Source organism: Lycium barbarum, chromosome 6 (assembly GCF_019175385.1).
Source record: "Lycium barbarum isolate Lr01 chromosome 6, ASM1917538v2, whole genome shotgun sequence".
Classification (NCBI taxonomy): Eukaryota; Viridiplantae; Streptophyta; class Magnoliopsida; order Solanales; family Solanaceae; genus Lycium; species Lycium barbarum.
In genome coordinates, this window is record NC_083342.1 from 117,957,071 (window position 1) to 117,975,844 (window position 18,774).

Consider the following 18,774-nt stretch of genomic DNA (forward strand, 5'->3'; position numbering starts at 1 on the left):
TTTTTTTGTTGTTGTGAAAGTTGCCATTTCAAATCCAATTATCCAAACCCTCTAATGTTCGAGAAGTGACACATGCCTCCCTTTTAAAGATTAACCATTTGAGTCATATACATGCTAGACCGTTTGCGACTATTTAATTAATTCAGTTTCGAAATCATTTCTTTATTTTTCCTTTTTCTAAACTCGAACAATTTTTCTTTTTCGAGAAAAAACACATTTGTTACAATTGTTACTCCTAAAGAATTCAAACTCGCATGTCGTAACGAATTTTGCCGTCGGACATAGACACGTGTCAGACAACTGGACCAAAGTTCATAGTTAATTTTAGACCCGCGTCGCATGGAATCAACCAACCCGTTATCCCATTTTACGAAACCTCATTTCATCACATAATCAGAAAAGAAGGGACGCAAAATGGACTTGAAGATCAGAGACGTAAAAGCTGTAACCGCTAATTTTTTGAATCAAATTTTCACTTTACTCCGTAAGTGTTTTTTTTTTCTTTTTTCTTTTTCCCGCGCTTTCTTTTACCTCGAATCAGTTGAATTTTTCTCTGTTTTTATGTGAATTTAGTGTAGTCACATCTTTCCTGATTCTAATTTTAATTTTTGCTGTCCATATATTATGAGATTATATGCAAATCAAACATTAAATCACTGTTTATAAATGAAATGGGGGTAATCAACAGAAAATTCAAGTTTGTAGTGGTTTAGTTACTAAGGTAATGATATGATTAGTGAGCATACACTTTGGAAATTAGGTTATGCAATGTTAAATTGCAACACAAGCTAAGTTCTGACTATGGGGTCAATAGCTGAAGAAATATAAAATTAGAAATTGGATCAGTGAAGAAGATTACTACTTAATTATTCCCTCTGTTCCAATATAAGTGTCAGTGTGTCACCTTAGCAAAAATCACGCTTGTTAAGAAATCAATAAATACAATGTGGAGTTTACTAAACTATCCCTATTTATTATGTTTTTTTCGAATTGAGCAATGTTAAAGAGGACTACTTCTTTAATGCTAAAGGCATAGTTGGAAACGCTTGACAACTTTTGTCTTCAATTCCTAAGGTGACACTTATTTTGAGATGGAGGAAGTAACTCACTTAATATATGATTAAAGCGCTTCTGAATAAGTGGACGTTTTTAGCTTTCTATAGTTATCCGGTTATCCTCTCTGTAAAATCACTGACACAGCAGTTGAGATTATGGTAGGATGTTTACAAAATTAGCCAGGTGGCATCTAATTGCCCCCAAAAGGGTGGAAAATTAGAACTTTTTCTATACCTTTCTGAATGGGATAAACGGAAAAAACGGAGATACTGGTCTGGATTTATGATTCTCTTATATGTGAGATTGACGAAAATGTTGATGTCCATAATATTAGCAATTTATTCTTATTTTCTGAGGAGGTGAGCTTTTACTCTATGAAGATCATGGTAAGTTATCAGCTTGAATTAGGACCAATGGCTATGACTAAGACATTTATGTACTTTGGTAGTATAATGAATTAATTTGAAATAAAAACCAAAACAAATAAGATGAAGAAACTGCAGTCAATTAGAGTAGCATTAAATTCTGATACTGCAAAGGAGATTATTGTTTTATGACGTGGAATAGAGCGAGTTATCAACATGATCAGCAAAGGTGATGACTGCATCATTTATTCCAATAACTGCAGTAAGAAATATATGTAAAGAAGAAACAATTCAGTTTAAGAAATTGTAGATGTATTTGTCATGATGATTAATTAGTTGGAAGGAGCTCTGAAATGGTAAGTGGATAGTGTTGGTCAAAGACAGCTTGGACCTCTGATTTTAAGTAGATCACCCTGTTGAACAGTTTTATAGACTCATCAAGTGACATGCCAGAATATGGAACTTGAGTCTGAAACACTCTTCCTTCTTAGCTTACAATGGGAAAACAAAATAAAGAAAAAGATTATAATAAATAGTTGCTGTTGTGCTGGCTAATTTCTGGGCTACATATACAGAACAAATATAGTTGGAAGGTGGTTGTATCTGTATATGGTTGCGATGGTTAATCACACTAATGTTCTTTGCAGGTGTAATTAGTTTATGATCTTAACTAATTCTCCTTGTCAATTTACTCTCAATCTACCTTGACCGCGAGTATGTGTTCCAAGCAAACGCGTGTACCAGAGATGAATGTGGCTTGAATGTTGAAATGTATGATCTACATTTGGATTAGGACTACCTTTTAAACAGCTTGTATGTTTTAATGCGGTGAATGCATTGAATTTTCTGCTATTTGGAAAAAAACATTAAAATGTCCAGTTTGTAGCATCTATCTTCTGAAGTCTGGTGTTAGCCAGCTGACGTAAAGCATTGGCTCAATGAAGCCTGATGGTGCATTTGTATGTTGAAATTATGGCTCCATAAATCATACGTGGCCTCCATGAGAACCCTACTTGAGAATAAATGGAATGGTAAACTTTGTTCCAAAATTTATTTGTCACAGTGACGTCTCGTACATGGAGAATGAAGAGACCCTCACGGTTGATATTACAGTGTATCATAAGAAAAACAGCTACTGGTTATATGCATGTGTATTTAAAAGTACAAACACAGAGGTTATGCAGCAGAGAGTTTGGGTGTAAAGAAGAGATTTCCTGTGTGCTCTGATCTGCTGTCTCATTTACCATGTATAATCTTCATGAGTTTATTTTTAATTTGTCTATGTACTTTGCTTCCACGATATCTTCTCCAGAAATGAAGTCAAGGAAATCGCTGAAGCTTCCTTCTTTGTAGGACAAGATATGTTGTTCATTGACAAGCTCTGATGCAGGTCTAACTTTTTTACCTAAAGCTAGACTATGAAGACTGGCAATCGAAATGCGTTTTCTTTCTGAGTTAACTGTTGCTCGGTGGAGAACGCTTTTGTATCTGCCATTGCTCAATACTTCCATCTGATCTCCCAACTGAACAATGAGAGCTCCTTCAGTGAGTGGAACTGAATGCCACTTCTCATCTCGATCCATGATTTGCAAGCCTTGATGATTTTGTAGAATGATGGTTAACATACCATAATCTGTGTGTGGTGGCAATCCTAATGTAAGATCTGGCTCAGGACATGCTGGATAGCAATTAACTGCCATGACCTGGGAGCCTTCCACAACGTCTTCATGTAAGTAATTCTGGTTTAGTCCTAAGCTCTCAAATATCACTTCCATGAGTTTTTCTTGCAACTTTTGTGCTGCCATGGTGTAGTTTCCCATATTCTTCCTGCATGAAGAACTTCTTTAGGTTCTTGAAGAAAGTAAATCGAATTCTTGAACAGTACGAATATGCATCTATAAGACAAACTTATCTGCTAAACGTATTCAGCAAAGAAAATGAAAGACTTACTTGTAACATGTGGGATTTGATGGCCACAAGTCAATCCAAGTTGAGGTTGGATTGGCGTAGTGCTTGAGGAAGTCTCTCCAAAAGTGTACTTTATCTTTGACATGATTTAGGCTGGTACCATATCTTACGGGGTCATGAACATTTGATGACAATAGATGCCTTTTATCTTGAGTCGGTAAATTGAAGAATTCACTTGCAGCATCTATGGCATCGTTCATGACTGACAATGGGATTTCATGGTTAACTACCTGCAAAGTCATTTATAGCGTGCATGTTGTTATTTTACGTTGAGGGTGGCTTTGTGAATAACTTCATATTTTCCTTCCTGTTAGACAACCTAAGTAGCTGAAATCTAGGACATCTGTTTTAATGAATCTGAAAATAAAGGGAAAGAGAAGATCGGAGATGAAGCCTGCGACCCTATTGCACCATGTGTGTGACATGAAGTTCTTTCTTCTTCATGATTTCAAAATGTTCTTTCTATATGCCGATAATCTGACGACATCTTTTTTCGTACTTGGTGCATGCATATTCTTCTTATTTGAATCCTATCGCAAGGAACTTTATGTATGATGAAGTAAATAAATAAGGTAACACTATCTTATTCTAGTGCGTGATTGCAGGTGACATGGACAGGACACGACAAGTAGTACCTGGAAGAAACCAAATTCCTTGCAAGCCAGGTGTACTTGCTGGATTATCTGAGGCCGGTGAAGAGGGTGTTGCAGATAAGCTAGATCCACAATTGGCAAGCATGTGTTACACAAGGTTCCGTTTGGCCGTAGGGTTGGCGGAAGGATGTAACGCTTGGGAACATAGGTTAGTCCCTCTTCATTAAGTGTCATGGCACTAGTAAATGAACCATTTGGTGAAGCTGAGCTCTCTCTCATTTTTCCCAACTATATCGTGCTCTTTTTCCTTTAAAGGTTATGGCTTTAACTCCCTATTTATAAGCAGGAAATATGAAGATATCATTGGAGTTTTTAATTATTTATCCAGTTATTTATGTAGTGTAATAAATATATCTATAATATGATGGTACTATGACTTTAACCAATGGAGAAATAGAGAATATCGAGAAAAGCCACAGAGTGAAACATTTTAGTAAATGTCGGTTCCAATAGTTGAATCCGTCAGAGTAACAGTGTTCAGATTCAAGTGGGTGTGAGCCCACGCGCCATGAGGGAGAATGGTGATCTAATTTTGCACGTGCGGTACGTAGGCACTCTGGATATGGAACATTGTCCTTTTTTCCCTTGACTTGATTTTCTGTCACTTATCAGGGGCGTTTTCCCTGACACGGAACAAGCAGAGCGGATTACTAAAGGCGGCAATTGTCATAGATAATTTAAAGTATATGAATTTTTTTTTCTAGAAATATTCATGATAGCTTAGGATCATAGGATGTACTCCCTCTTTTTTAATTTATATAATATAGTTTGACTGAACACGAAATTTAAGAAATAAAAGAAGACATTGAATCTTATGGTCTAAAATAAGCCACAGGTATTTGTGTAATTATAATTCATCTCGTTAAGCGTGAAAGACAAAATTTAAAGTTAAATTTTTGTCAAATAAAAAAATGTAACATTTGTTTTGGGACAGACTAAAAAGAAAAGTGTATGACATAAATTGAGATAGAGGGAGTAATATTTAATAACTTTATTGTGAATAATCCCTTTTTGTTTATTTAGTGGGCATTTGGACATAAAAAATGTGAAATTTGAAAAAAGTGGTACTTGGAAAAAAGTTGAAAACCAGTATTAAATTGAAGTTGTGTTTGGACATCAATACAATTTGGAAAAATATTAAAAAAATTTCAAGTGATTTGAGTGAAAAATGTGAAAATAGGTATTTGAAGTTTTTCGAATATCCAGTAAAATTCCGAAAAATTCCGAAAAAAGTAAAAATTATCCGTGGCCAAACGGGTAATTAAGCATTTGCTTCTAAGTTGCACTGTCACTTTCTTTTATCTCCTGTTGTTTAAATACTCCAACCTTTTTGTTCTTTCACTTTTACAAGTCAAATTTATTTAGCGTGTATATATCTTTTTCTACTTTGAAGTATTATTTTGTTGATGATTCTTGAAATTGAATAGAGCATATCATTATTAAGTTTCACATTAGTTTTGTGTTCTACATTCAAAATTTCCGGATGACATTTGTTTATCTTTTTCTTGTTATTAAAAATTTGTTAAATTTAAAGCATATATAAAGGCAAGATGGTTTAGTAATGAAAGGTAATAATTATCATGTATTATAGAGAGAATTTCTCACAAGAATAATTTGATAGATCATAAGTTCGATTATTTGTTTGATTGTTGCTTATTATATATTGGCTTATTGTAGCAATTGGACTTATCTATAATTCTAGTTTACTGAATGAATTGAATTTTTATTTTATGTAAAAAGAATGAGAAAACTGCCACAGTGAGTTTGGGTTTTCTTTTTTCAAATGAAAACGGAACAAATTCGAACTAACCTATGCCAGACTCCAGTTTCTTGAAAAATTGAACGGGTTTTCCACCTTTTGGAGGCTATTGAAAAGTAGCTAGTTGTTGTAAAATTGTTCGAACATAGTTACAGTACTTTTTAACGCAAAAAGAAATGTATAGACAAAAATACCCGTAGCTAAAACACAAAAAAATTGTGTTGAACTTCCACTTTTATAAGTTCGAAATTCAGCACATTATTCCGGAGTTCAGTTTTTGCATTTTAGATCCTGATAGGGGCGGAACTACAGGGTGCAAAGGGGTTCAACTGAACCCTTTTGTGTTAAAGTTATATCCTATATATAAGGTCAAAACGGTTATTTATGTATAATTAAGTTTTGAATCCCCTATTGCAAGTTCTAGTCTAGCTAGAGACATTGTTTTTTCCTTTTTGGATCTCCTTGTCAAAAGTAATACTCTAAATTTCATGTTACGTTGTAATTGTATTTGTGTGTTGTGTTTATAATTTGGAGTAAAATAGTGTACCATAATGAGTGAAATAATATTAAAGAATTATTTTGTTAGATATCAAAAGTGAAATTTGTATCACGATTGAAACAATGTTAAAACTTATTTGACTCATGGTATGTCGTGATAAATTTATTTTTTTCAAGTGAAACAGGCACCATTATAAACGGTATCTCAATAATGGTACCTGTAAATTTTTCAAGAGTGAAATTAAGTACTTATTAGTTATTATATAAGTAAAATAATGTTAAGAGATTATTTCATCATTGTACTTCCTTATACTCCATAAATTGGGTCTCTAGCAATATCCTAGAGTTTATAAGTCCGAATTTCGCTTTCATAAGATTAATTTTTCTTTGTACTCTAGGATTTTTACTGTAACTGTCATGGAGTTTCAACAATATTATATAGGTAAGGTGTTGTCAAGCTCTGTTTGTGACTTATGATAGCCTATAAGAACGAGATGGGTAGGACATATTTTCTACTTTCTAGTTTACACCTCTGGCATTCTCTCTACGTTCTATGTCATTCATCAGTAATGGCCATTATAATACCATCTTCAGCATATTTAGAGTAGCTAGCTTATATAAAAGCTGAATGTCCTCCAAGCGAGCAAGAATCAATGCATTACTTACAGACTACATGAGCCTACATCTCTGAGTTATTATATGAATTTCTTCCTTGTTATTGCTCATCCACTCTTCCATTGTGCTTAAGAACCATTTGCATGGAATGTATAGTCTGTAACATCGAACGTACAGAAAAGCTGTGCTCTTTGCAGTGCTACTTCCTCTTTATTGCTACTAGCAAAATGCATTTTCTGACGAGCATATTTCCAACTGATTCCATCGTGTATGTTTAGTGTGTATATATATGGAGCTGTTCTTCTTCTTTTTTTTGGTTTCCATCTATCCGTATTGGAGTCTGACTATATCCGGGTTTATACCGAATTTTTTTAAAAAGGAGATGAAGCGCTCCCACCAAATGCGATATATATATATATTGAGCTCTGCGATCTTTAAATTCCAAGTGGGTGCGCAGAGGTTATCGAAACCTTTGCAGAGCTCTATAACTGTACTTTGAAGAGAAATTCCTTCCTTATCTTCAACTACACTTGGTTCACGAAACTTCCATGGTTTACAACTGGCTGCAAGTTCTGCATGCCTCATTGTCAAAAGCTGCTTGAGTTGCTCTATTATTCACAAGTTATGACGGACAGGCAAGCTCTTGGAACTATTTATTCTACCTATCATGTTTAATTGGTCACAAGTTGAGATGTATTGGAAAAATTTGCCTCTATTGTTCAATTATTTTTTCCTCCACTTTATAAAGAGTCATTTCATAATCTACAAATAATATGCTACACATTATAACTAAAAATATATGTTGTTAAATTATTGTTGGAACACTACAATACATTTCCATCATCATTAATTTTCTTAAAAAAGTAAGTCGGTCAATATATATAATTGAATTTTTTAATCCAATAGACAAAATATTTGCCCTATCTTCAATTAATATAACTTATTAAAACGGGTCCCAATTTCTACCTCATCGGCAAAGCTAACTTCTGCGCACGTTGCAATTAGAACTTATATATGACTGCAACAGAAGTCTCTCCCATTCCCCATCCGAGAAAAGGGCAAAAAAGAAGAAATATTCACTGAAACTAAAAACATCTAATAGGTATAATTAATGCAGGAAAAGTGGTATTCATGCATATGAGCTAGGCATAACAAAAATCGTTATTAATAGCAAAAGAACATGCCATATTTAGAGATGATATGGTCATACTATAAAGTTATAGATCCTCTTGTCTACACGTGACCAAGTTGCAACCAAAACAACCACTTTGACACAGAAATCCAATAAACTGCAATATGCACCAAGGCATGCAGCTGTTTTGTAAATCTGCTGGTTTTCATCAGTTTGTCAAAAAACAATAATACAATGAACACTAGTACCCTTTTATTATGACGCACTAAAGGACATTATGTTGAAATATTGTCCAAAAACATGCATGAATCTAGCTAATTTCAGTATGTAGCCATCATTTTCAACTCTTTCGTAAGCACGCACCGTTTACACATGGTACTCAATCCGTTCCCTTTTTCTATTTAAATTACCTATGTCCATTTCGTTTTCAATTTATAGCTAAAAAGTTATCTTTTCATGTTTAGTAAAGTTTTAATTTTAAAATTTATTATATCTTAATGACCCTATAAGAAATGGCATAACATGTTAAAAAAAAAAAAAAAAAAAAACATGATACAAAATGGTACTTTTGGTATGTTATACATACGTTTAGTTTAAAATTTCAAGATTAAAAAGTTTTCATTATATTATTAAACTTTGTGATGAGTCAAGCTAATAAAGATATATAAAAATGAAATGAATGGAATATTTCTTGTATCTGAATATTTTGATAGGTAAAGAGGAGGGGACAAAAAAGGGTATTTCCCCGCCTTTTTTTTCCCCTTGTGCGTGTTTTGTTTTCTTTTGGTGGGGTAGGGCTTGTACTTTTGTACAAACTAAGAGTAGACCATCTGCCTATATATATAAATTCTTTGTGATGAGAGTAGGACTGTAGGTGAATATTGGTGGAGAGAAAAACATAGTGAAGAAGAAGGAAACAAAATAGTCATACTAGGCAGCATTCAAAGTTGATAAATCCTGCAAAAGATAGATGATTCTTGCGAAGCAGTGGCTTTACTGGATAGCTATTATGCATGGTACGTTTGCATGCAGGAATTGGCATGTTTTTTGGCCTTTTAATGTAGAGTATATATATGATAGTAACAAAGACATGCATTCACAACTTAATTTCCCATGTCTAACGTTTTACTCTTTCATGATCTCTTCCCTTTTCCATTTCCTCTGAGGTTTTAGTACATGGATGCTTTCAAAATAATATATGGACGTTTTCTTTTCTTATATCAGGGGAAGGGGATGCACACTATTGATGGGGAATTAATTTAGTTTTCCATTTCTAACATTTTATTCTAACAAAACATGAGATGCATGCTCTTCTCTTTTCCATTTCCTCTAAGGTTGTGGAATACGGATGCTTTCAAAATAATAACGATGTCTTTTTTGTTTGTTTGTTTTAATTACGTCCGGGAAAGGGAAAGGGATCCACTTCAAGTGCGAAAGGCAGGGAGCTCATCAAGTGAGCTAGCCTTCAACCAATCGAGGCATCGATATTCTTCTTTAATTTTAATGTTAATAACTCAATGTTGCCGTGTTTCTACACAATTTATCTTTGAACTTGAAGTTTAATTTGCTGCCAAATTAATAAACAAATCCTGCTAATTTTTTTTTGAAGTAAAATCTTGAGAGCTTTCTTTCAATTGCTGTATATTTATAAATCGTACACTCCACTTGAGATATATATTCTCCTGGATATAATTTCTTTTAATGTAAAACTGGTAAGTAAGTGCGGTTGAGTACTTTCCGTATTTGTTTCCTTAGTTTCCTTCTGATTTTTGACTTATTTGATAGTTAATAATAAAAGCAGCCAATTAGACATGATTATTCTTTTCCCTTTGCATATACATTCTGTTTTCCAAATATGTAATTTAATCGTGACTTTCTTTCAATTTAAACTGATTTTTAATTTGAAATATGCTTTGGGAATAAACAGATTTTTATTAGTTGGTAGGTATTGCAATGGGATACCATAGCTGATAAATTTTGGGATGTTTGACTTAATTAGTAATTTATTATAGCAAGAAACTCTACTTTAATAAGAACTTAATTCTCATATGAGGGAAAATTCATATCTTTCTTTTAATTTTAACTGGCAATTAAGTTCGGTTGAGTACTTTCCCTATTTGTTTCCTTCATTTCCTTCTGATTTTTGACTTATTTGATAATTATTAATAAAAGCAGCCAATTACACAAGTTTATGCTTTTCCCTTTGCATATACATTCTGTTTTCCAAATATGTAATTTAATCATGACTTTCTTTCAATTTAAACAGATTTTAAATTTGAAATATGCTTTTGGAATAAACAAATTTTTATTAGTTGGTAGGTGTTGCAATGGGATACCATAGCTGATAAATTTTGATATGTTTGTCTTAATTAGTAATTTAAAGGAAGAAACTCTACTTTAATAAGAACTTATTAGATCTCATATGAGGGAAAATTCATAGCTTTACGTATCTATATATGGTAAGTTAGTATCTATATATGGTAAGTTATTCTTTATAGTTGATCAAGGAAATAGAAGTTCTTTCTTTTCCTTTTTCATTAATTAAATATATATGTTCAACTCAAGAGCGAATTGAAGTACTTATAAAGGGATAAGGCACTGTTACCCCCCAACTTGTACCAAATTTGCTAGGACACATTTTTCCTTTCAAGGGGTTCTATTACCCCCTAAACTATATTTTCCCGTAATTATTTACACCTTTTGTGCTGACCTGGACTAGTGTCCCCGTTATATTACAATCTGTGTTATACACGCGCTGTGGGTCCCCAAGACAATTTACTTTTCCTTTTAATTTTATTACATCAGTGGAGCAAGTGCTTAATGGTATGTTTCAGGCAAAAGCACAAGGTGCAGATTTAGTTGAGATTAGTAGGGCTGGGCATTCGGTATTCGGTTCGGTATTTTTAAAGTTCGGGTTCGGTAATTCGGTAATTGAAAGTATATACCAAATACCGAACTTTCAAACTTCGGTTCGGTAATTCGATAATCGGTAAATCAAACTTCGATTCGGTACGGTATTCGGTAATACCATTTTTTTTGCTAGCAGCTGCATTCATTCATCATGTGCAAGAGATATTTTCAATATACAAGCTTACTGCTAAACCGAACTAATTAGATGCAATCTGGTTATAGTTAGTGAGGCAGTAAAGAGGCACTGAGCCATCACCATCTAACTGTCAAGTTAGCATCATTATCCAGTTAGTAGAATTATCTTTGTGGCAAATACATGAAAACATTCAGTAATCCTAAATACTACTAGTCAATGAAAACTTGGGTATGTAAGTATGATGTATCACTAGTTTGATAGGAAAAAGGCAATACTCCCCCGTCCCTTTCATCCCAGTAAGCATTCCAACAGCCACAAGAATCTTGTAGTGCAAAGACTCAGGATTTCAGTTTGGAGCTACACGTGAATTTCAAATGCATCAACATTAAACTCTTACAAGTGATCTATCAAATGCATCAGCATTACATATTTACCTTTTTTTTCCATATGACTACAAAATTTCTGAAAATGTGAGTACTCCAATTCCCCTCCCAAATTCTTCTAAGGAAAATATAGTTGTACACCCTAGTGAAAAGATTTTGCCCCACACACGGTGGCAGATCTAGCAAAATCTCGATACTTAATCAATACATAAAGCGCATATGTGTCGTGAACTCATTATAAGATTTTGTAAGTAATTAAATTAAAATCCCAGCAATAATAGTTGGCAAAATAAAATCAGCCCATTACCTTCCTTTATCTTCTCCACGGAATTGAAGAACAGATGGCTCGAGATGGGTATTGAAGAAAAAGAGACTTGGCGGCGAGATGATACCGTGAAAGGGATTACCAGACTTGGGGAGCTTTTGTGTTACAGTGTTAGGGATTTTTAGTGTGAACGGATGGTTGGGTATTGATTTTTACTCCTTTATGCTATTGTGATTTGGGCTGGACTAGGAATTTTTTTACAATGGGCCTTTACTCCTTTAGGCTTTATTGGTATTTATTTCGGTATTCGGTATTTACCGAATTGTATAATGGTAAATGCCTATATCGAAATCGAAATATTAAATTTTACATTTCAGTCCCGAATATCGAATCGAAAATCGAATTCCCGAATACCGAAATACCAAAATAGCCGGTTCGGTTCGGTAATTCGATTTTCAGTATTTTATGCGCAGTCCTGGAGATTAGAATTGATGCTATCCACGACTTCCAACCCCACAAAGATCTTCCACTTCTCCTAAAAAATAAGCCACTTCCTGTTCTCATTATTTACAGGTATGTTTTTATATTTTCCTTTTATGTTGAAAAAATTCCATTCTCTTTCTGTTAATAGCACTCTACTATTAGCATTTTTCCAAAAATGATGCAAAGGCCCTCTTCCAGCAAAGTCTGACAATAACTCAGTCATGAGAAGATTGTTTTGGGGAAGGGACAACAGTTTTTTCTCAAGATAAGAAGTTGCTGAAAGAAAAATAAATTTATAAAGTTACCGCAATGTTACTGTCAAGTTTCAATTGTAAAAAAAGATCCATTTGTTTGTTCGTTAGTAATGGTAAATTCTGTGGATTGATACAATCCACGCCGATGCAATGTCTCATTTCCTTTTAGTATTTCTGTTTGGTAACGGAAAAAGGATGTAGTGTACTTTACACTATGGGTCTTCACATAAGCTTTGTGATGATACGTGGCAGTTTTCCATTCGTGAAAAATTATGTTTTTTTACCTCCTACGCACTTCACATATTTGATCTCACGCACCAGTCTAGGTCAGCACAAAAGGTGCAAATAATTACGGGAAAATATAGTTTAGGGGGGTCATAGGACCCCTTGAAAGGAAAGGTGTGTCCTAGCAAATTTAGTACAAGTTGAGGGGGGTAACAGTGCCTTATCCCTACTTATAAATATAATATCTGGGGAAAGATGTTTGATCAGCCAGTGGGAGAATGGGAAAAGATTATTCCACTTGAAGAAAAACATAGAATAATAATTTCTCCTTAAATGGGAAAAAAATTCTATGAAGCATTATTTCATATTAATTTACCCTATATTCGTTTTCTTTTAAATTTGTATAAATAAATTCGCACTTGCGGTATTTTACCGTGGTTTATACTCTAATTTATAAGAGACCAACACAATATTGCAACTTTTTCTTTGTTCTAGCTGTGTCTTATATATTAATTAGCTGATATATGCTTTAAATGGTTTACATTGTATAATGTGTATAAAATACTTATAAGATGCGTTGCTAGAAAGAGTAAGGAGTTCATCTGAATCTCTTTTTCTGAAAATCTGTATGTATAAGATTAAAATTATTTTTTATGTAAATAATAACAATTTAATTATTTTAACTTTTTCATGTATTTATTAAGTTATATTTTAAATTCTTTTAGTGAAAGTTTTAGTATCATCACTAATTCACTATTACATGAATCTGCGTGGCTTTGTGTATTTTAGAATTCTTGTGTATTTGGAAGTTAGTGGCATTTTATTGTGGTTTTCTACGTATCTTCTCAGAATTTGGCATTTTTCAGGTGAAGCATAAGAAGCATCTATTTTGGATCTTAGTGCCAATCCCACTGTATCCAGCTCACTCCAGGGAATGATTCTCTACAACAATATCCATTGCCTACAAATTGCACTGCTCCTAATTGACATTCTTTTTATTTTCTTTCCAAGAAGTTTCCAAATTTTATTTTATTTTTAACAAAAAAATATGATTTTGACATTTGAGAACGTTCCTTGCGTTTTGACATTTGAGAACTTTCTTTGCGTTGATAATATTCCTATAATTTCAATTTATAAGAGTCTAAAGTTAGAAAACAATTTTATATCCTCTGGTCTAAGGAGTATCGTCTAGCATACAATGACATTTAACTATTAACCACTTTAGTAATTTTATCTTACATAGTTCCATTACGTTATTAGCCTTTTTTTCTTTTCCTTTCTGTCATCTTTTTATAGTTTCTAAATACGAAATGAAATATATTACTAATACTTAATGAAATTTTGATATATAAAGTGGGTTTTAGAACAAGTTAGAGGCATTAATTTGACAAAACGTAAATATTTTTGAGATGGGATGGATCAATGAAATGATCAAGTTTGGCATTGACAGAAACAAATTCAGTATTTTAATTTTATTAGTTCTTAATCATAATTCTTTGTACTTATTTATTTTGATTAAGTTTTTTATATATAATAAATAAATTTCTCAATACAAATATAAGAATTAGTTCAAACCTACTGAATTGAATTTTTATTGTGCTCCGCGCTTGTTCAAATTTACGCCAAATGTTTTATTTTCTTTTCTTAATGGGAAGTTGATTTATTGTAAAAGAAACATAAATTCATTTAAAAAAAAAAATTAAGCAGAGAATAAAATTTAATTGAACAACGTTGACCGGAATACAATGTACTGCAAGTTGAGAAATAGTTTTTGAAAAGATTAGGACTTTTTTTTTTAATTTTTTTAAAAAACCCGTATTTGAACCACACTCCACTGAAAATAAATAAATAAATTATTATTGGTCTTTGGAAAAACTGAAAAGGTAGTACGAAAGCTTATAATTTGTGAGTCGTCAGATAGAAAGACGTGACAAACTAAGGAACCCAAATGAAAAGGCATACGGTAGAGCCGTGGCGTAGAAAATCAGTCCACCCCTCTCCCTGAAATTCCCCTGGGAAGAAAATTGAAAATCACAACTTCAATGGAGAAGAGGCTTAGCGGTAGGGACACAGAAACGTATAAAAGGCTGAGAGTTTCTATTTTTCACTTCCCTTTGTAAGTGTTTCCCGCGCTTTTTTGCCTTGAATCTGTTGGTTTTTTCTCTAATTCTTTTTTGTTTTGTGTGTAAAAAAGTCTTTACTAATTATAGCGAGATTCATGTCAATCTACAACTTTTATTTGTTGTTATTCATATGTTTTGAGATTATAAGCAAACGGTTTGGCATAAACTTCATGTAGCTGATTTTGTTTTAGTAACTAATTTATAATACTGACTAAATTGGGATAATTTCGTTTAAATACTTAAAATTGCGGCATAAACTGAATTTTGTAGGCTTCAGTGCTGAAGAAATTAGAAATACTTAGTTAGATCGAGGAGGAAAGTGAATACTTGTTATCCTCTTTGGAATTTTTTTACACAGGACAAAAAAGGAAGTTGGGGTCAAACAATGCCTAAAAGGGAGGAAAATTCTGCCATCTATATTAATTATCAAGGTCAAATTTCTCTTTAAGAAAAAATAGGGCAAAGATGATGTTTTTTTTTTTTTTTTTTTTTGATTAGCGCCGGGTGTCTGAGTCTCTTTGAGCCCCGACTAATCCCGGGGGTGCACAGGCCCTCGGCAAGGAGTTTCCCGCAAGTGCACCACGGGTAATTCAGGGTTTCCCCAGTCCGATGGCCCTCAGAAATTGTTTGCACCCAGCAGGTTTCGAACTTGAGATCTTGAAAGGGAGTACCCCAAGGCTCAAGTCAATTGCCACCAGGCCAAAGATGATGTTTTTAATTATTAAACGAGATATGAGGATATTTCATGCTTATTTTCAAAGGAGGATAACCTGTCACTCTATGAAGGAAAAAAGTGTAGTATCAGCTTGAGTTATGAACTAACGATGACTAAATCTTATATGTCATGTATAGATATAAGGAATTATTGGAAGTAATTAAGATAAACAAACTGCAAGTGTTCACATTAACAACCGATTGTAATGATGCATGGAAACAACCTTTTAGGAAGTCGAAAGTATCGCCAAGTCATCTGATTAACAAAGGTGATGATTAGCCATTTAGTGCAATTAGAAATCAATTATGTGGATTGAGAACCATGAGGTCTCAGGTTCAAATCCTAGCGGAGACAACTGTTCAAGTCTTGGTGGTACTTGACTTCGAAGCCATGCTTCCCTTTTAGCTTACAGTGGAAACTTCTCAACACAAAACCAGGAAGAACAAAATAATATTTATATCAGAGCAGTTGTTATGCTCGCTATTTCTGCTATAGTTACAGAATATATTGTTGGAAGGCGATTTTTGTTTTATATGGTTTCGGTTGTAAATCAATATAATGTTCTTTGAAGGATTAATGTCTTAACTAATTCTTTGAGTCAATTTACCATAAAAAATTTACCTTGTGTGAGAGCACATGCTCCCAATAAGTGCGTCTACCAGCGATGAATGTGGCTCGAGTTCTAAACTTGTGGTATGACCTACATTTGACTTAAACTGGGAGAAATGTGCTGAATGCTATAAATACTTTTTGATTTGGAAGTTATTTGAATTTCCAGTTGCTGGCTTGTATCTGCTGAAGTCTGTGATATTAGCTTACTGAGATAAACCACATTGGATCTATTGAAGATCCTGATGATGCATTTTAATTTGTAGGTGGTGCAAAAATTATGGATCCTTAGATCATAAGCTGCCTTGCGGGAAACTTAATTAAGATGAAGTGGCTAGTAAATTTGTTCCAAATTTGATTCTTACTGTGAGGCCTCCTAGCATGAAGAAAGAAGAGCCCTTGTTTAACCAAAAAAAAAAAAAAAAAAAAAAAAAACCTTGAAGAAAGAAGAGGCTCTGATCAATGATAACAAAGTAGATAGTTAAAGATGGCTACTGGTTATATGCCTTTGGATTTTAACAACCGCAAACACAGATTGTAGGATGTGGGGTTTTACGGGTGTAAAAATGAGAATTCCAGTATTTCCTGCTCTGCTGTCCATGTACTATAATCAGCAGGGATTTATTTTTAATTTGTCTATGTACTTTGCTTCCACAATATCTTCTCCAGAGATGAAGTCAAGGAAATCACTGAATCCTCCTTCTTTGTATGACAAGATATGTTGTTCATCCACAAGCGCTGGTGCAGGCCTTACTTTCTTACCTAAAGCTAGACTGTGAAGGCTCGCAATGGAGAGGCGCTTTTTCTCTGAGTTAACTGTTGCTCGGTGGACAACACCTTTGTATCGACCATTGCTCAATACTTCCATGTGATCTCCCATCTGAACAATGAGGGCTCCTTCAATGAATGGAACTGGATGCCACTTTTCATCTCGGTCCATTATTTGCAAGCCCTGATGATTTTGAAGAATGATGGATATCAAAGCATAATCTGTGTGTGGTGGCAAGCCTAGTGTAAGAGCTGGCTCAGGACATGCTGGATAGCAATTAACGGCCATGACCTGGGAGCCTTCGGCAATGTCTTCATGTAAGTAATTAGGGTTTAGTCCTAAGCTCTCAAATATCACTTCCATGAGTTCTTCCTGCAACTTTTGTGCTGCCTTTGTGTAATTTCCCATTTTCTCCCTGCATGAATAACTGCTTTAGGCTCTCGAAATTATATTATTCTTGAACAATGAGAAGATATGAATCAGAAATCTTTCAGATGAAACATATGCAGTAAAGAATGCAAGTCTTACTTGTAACTTGTGGGATTTGATGGCCACAAATCCATCCAATTTGAGACTGGGTTTGCATAGTGCTTGAGGAAGTCTCTCCAAAAGGATACTTTGTCTTTGACATCATTTAGACTGGTATTGTACCTTACGGGATCATGAACATTTGAAGACAAGAGATGCATTTTCTCTTCATTTGGTAAATCGAAGAACTCAGTCGCAGCATCTAACGCATCTTTCATGACTGACAATGGAATTCCATGGTTGACTACCTGCAAAGTCATTTATTGCATGCATGCGGTTAGTTTACGTCCAGCTTGAATTAGTAAAGAACGTCTTATTCTCTTTCCTATTAAACCGATTAAACCGCTATGTATCTGAAATCTAGAACCCTAGAACCATGCTTAGAACTGCAAATAATGGGAAGAGAGGAGGAGATAAAGCCTAGAACCCTACTGCGCTTGCTGCATGACGACGTCTCTTTTTCTTGACAGGGGCGGACCTAGCTTATAAGTTTTGGGTTCACGTGAACCCGTGAGCTTCTGGGACTCGTATCTGTATTAAGAAATTCATTAAATATCTATAAATATTTTACTGTGAACCCAATTATGATTATGTATTAACTTGAAATCATTATCGGAACCCACAAACTTCAAATCCTAGATGCGTCTCTGTTTCTTGATTTACAGATGCTTAATACTTATCTACTTTTGGGGACTCTGACATCTTGGTGGGTGCATATTGTTCTTCCTTGAATTGTATCAGCATGAGGAACTTTATGTATACTAACGTAACAAAATAAGATAAAACTATATCATTCTAGTACATTATTGCTGGTGACATGACATGACAGTAAGTACCTGGAAGAAACCTAGTTCCTTGCAAGCCAGATGTACATCCTGGATTATTCGAGGCCTAAGGAGAGGGTCTCGGAGAAAGGATAGATCCACAATTGGCAGGCCTGTACTAGACAGGGTTCCATCAGGGCGTAGGGATGGTGGAAGAATGTAACATTTGGGTACATAGGTTAGTCCCTCTTCACTATGTGTCATGGCACTAGTAAATGAACCATTTGGTGAAGCTGAGCTCTCTTTCATTGTATCCATTTATTACGTCCTTTTTCTTAGGTTTTCAAATACAACTTAAAGTCTCCCTATTTATAAGCAGAAAAATATGAAAGTTTTTTTTGTTTTACTTTTTAAAATAATTTATCCAGATATGCAATGAATATGTGTAGTTATGTGATGATACCATGGCTATAAGCGATGGATAAAAGTGTATACAGGCGGGCGTTACGCTCATAATTACATGATTTGTCATACGATGAATATTGTTTATTATTATTACTTTTG

General features: G+C 34.1%; 2 protein-coding genes and 2 long non-coding RNA genes across 4 annotated transcripts; 2 read left to right on the top strand and 2 right to left on the bottom strand.

The window, feature by feature from the left end:
* Positions 1-229: 229 nt before the first annotated feature.
* LOC132645807 (uncharacterized) lies at positions 230-4,340 on the top strand. The gene is made up of 3 exons (XR_009584186.1): positions 230-484; positions 2,069-3,150; positions 3,982-4,340. It is a non-coding gene; the product is annotated as an uncharacterized LOC132645807 (long non-coding RNA).
* LOC132645806 (flavanone 3-dioxygenase 3-like) lies at positions 2,678-4,276 on the bottom strand. The gene is made up of 3 exons (XM_060363013.1): positions 4,025-4,276; positions 3,372-3,619; positions 2,678-3,248 (listed from the first exon to the last, which is right to left on the bottom strand). The coding sequence occupies exons 1-3, from the start codon at positions 4,259-4,261 to the stop codon at positions 2,678-2,680; spliced, it is 1,056 nt and encodes a 351-aa protein (XP_060218996.1). The 5' UTR covers positions 4,262-4,276.
* A 4,589-nt stretch (positions 4,341-8,929) lies between the features above and the next one.
* LOC132645809 (uncharacterized) lies at positions 8,930-17,418 on the top strand. The gene is made up of 3 exons (XR_009584187.1): positions 8,930-9,062; positions 13,569-14,818; positions 16,416-17,418. It is a non-coding gene; the product is annotated as an uncharacterized LOC132645809 (long non-coding RNA).
* Positions 16,562-18,774, bottom strand: LOC132645808 (flavanone 3-dioxygenase 3-like). Its single transcript, XM_060363014.1, has 3 exons — positions 18,283-18,774; positions 17,447-17,694; positions 16,562-17,333 (listed from the first exon to the last, which is right to left on the bottom strand). The coding sequence occupies exons 1-3, from the start codon at positions 18,526-18,528 to the stop codon at positions 16,760-16,762; spliced, it is 1,068 nt and encodes a 355-aa protein (XP_060218997.1). The 5' UTR covers positions 18,529-18,774; the 3' UTR covers positions 16,562-16,759.

Bases quoted from the DNA above. Each gene is read 5' to 3' on its own strand.
- LOC132645808 (XM_060363014.1), bottom strand. From the start codon at position 18,528: ATGGATACAATGAAAGAGAGCTCAGCTTCACCAAATGGTTCATTTACT. The intron at 17,695-18,282 runs GTACTTACTGTC...ATGACTTTGCAG, and splicing joins AGGAACTAGGTTTCTTCCAG to GTAGTCAACCATGGAATTCC. The intron at 17,334-17,446 runs GTAAGACTTGCA...TTATTCATGCAG, and splicing joins TCAAATCCCACAAGTTACAA to GGAGAAAATGGGAAATTACA.
- LOC132645806 (XM_060363013.1), bottom strand. From the start codon at position 4,261: ATGAGAGAGAGCTCAGCTTCACCAAATGGTTCATTTACTAGTGCCATG. The intron at 3,620-4,024 runs GTACTACTTGTC...ATGACTTTGCAG, and splicing joins AGGAATTTGGTTTCTTCCAG to GTAGTTAACCATGAAATCCC. The intron at 3,249-3,371 runs GTAAGTCTTTCA...TTCTTCATGCAG, and splicing joins TCAAATCCCACATGTTACAA to GAAGAATATGGGAAACTACA.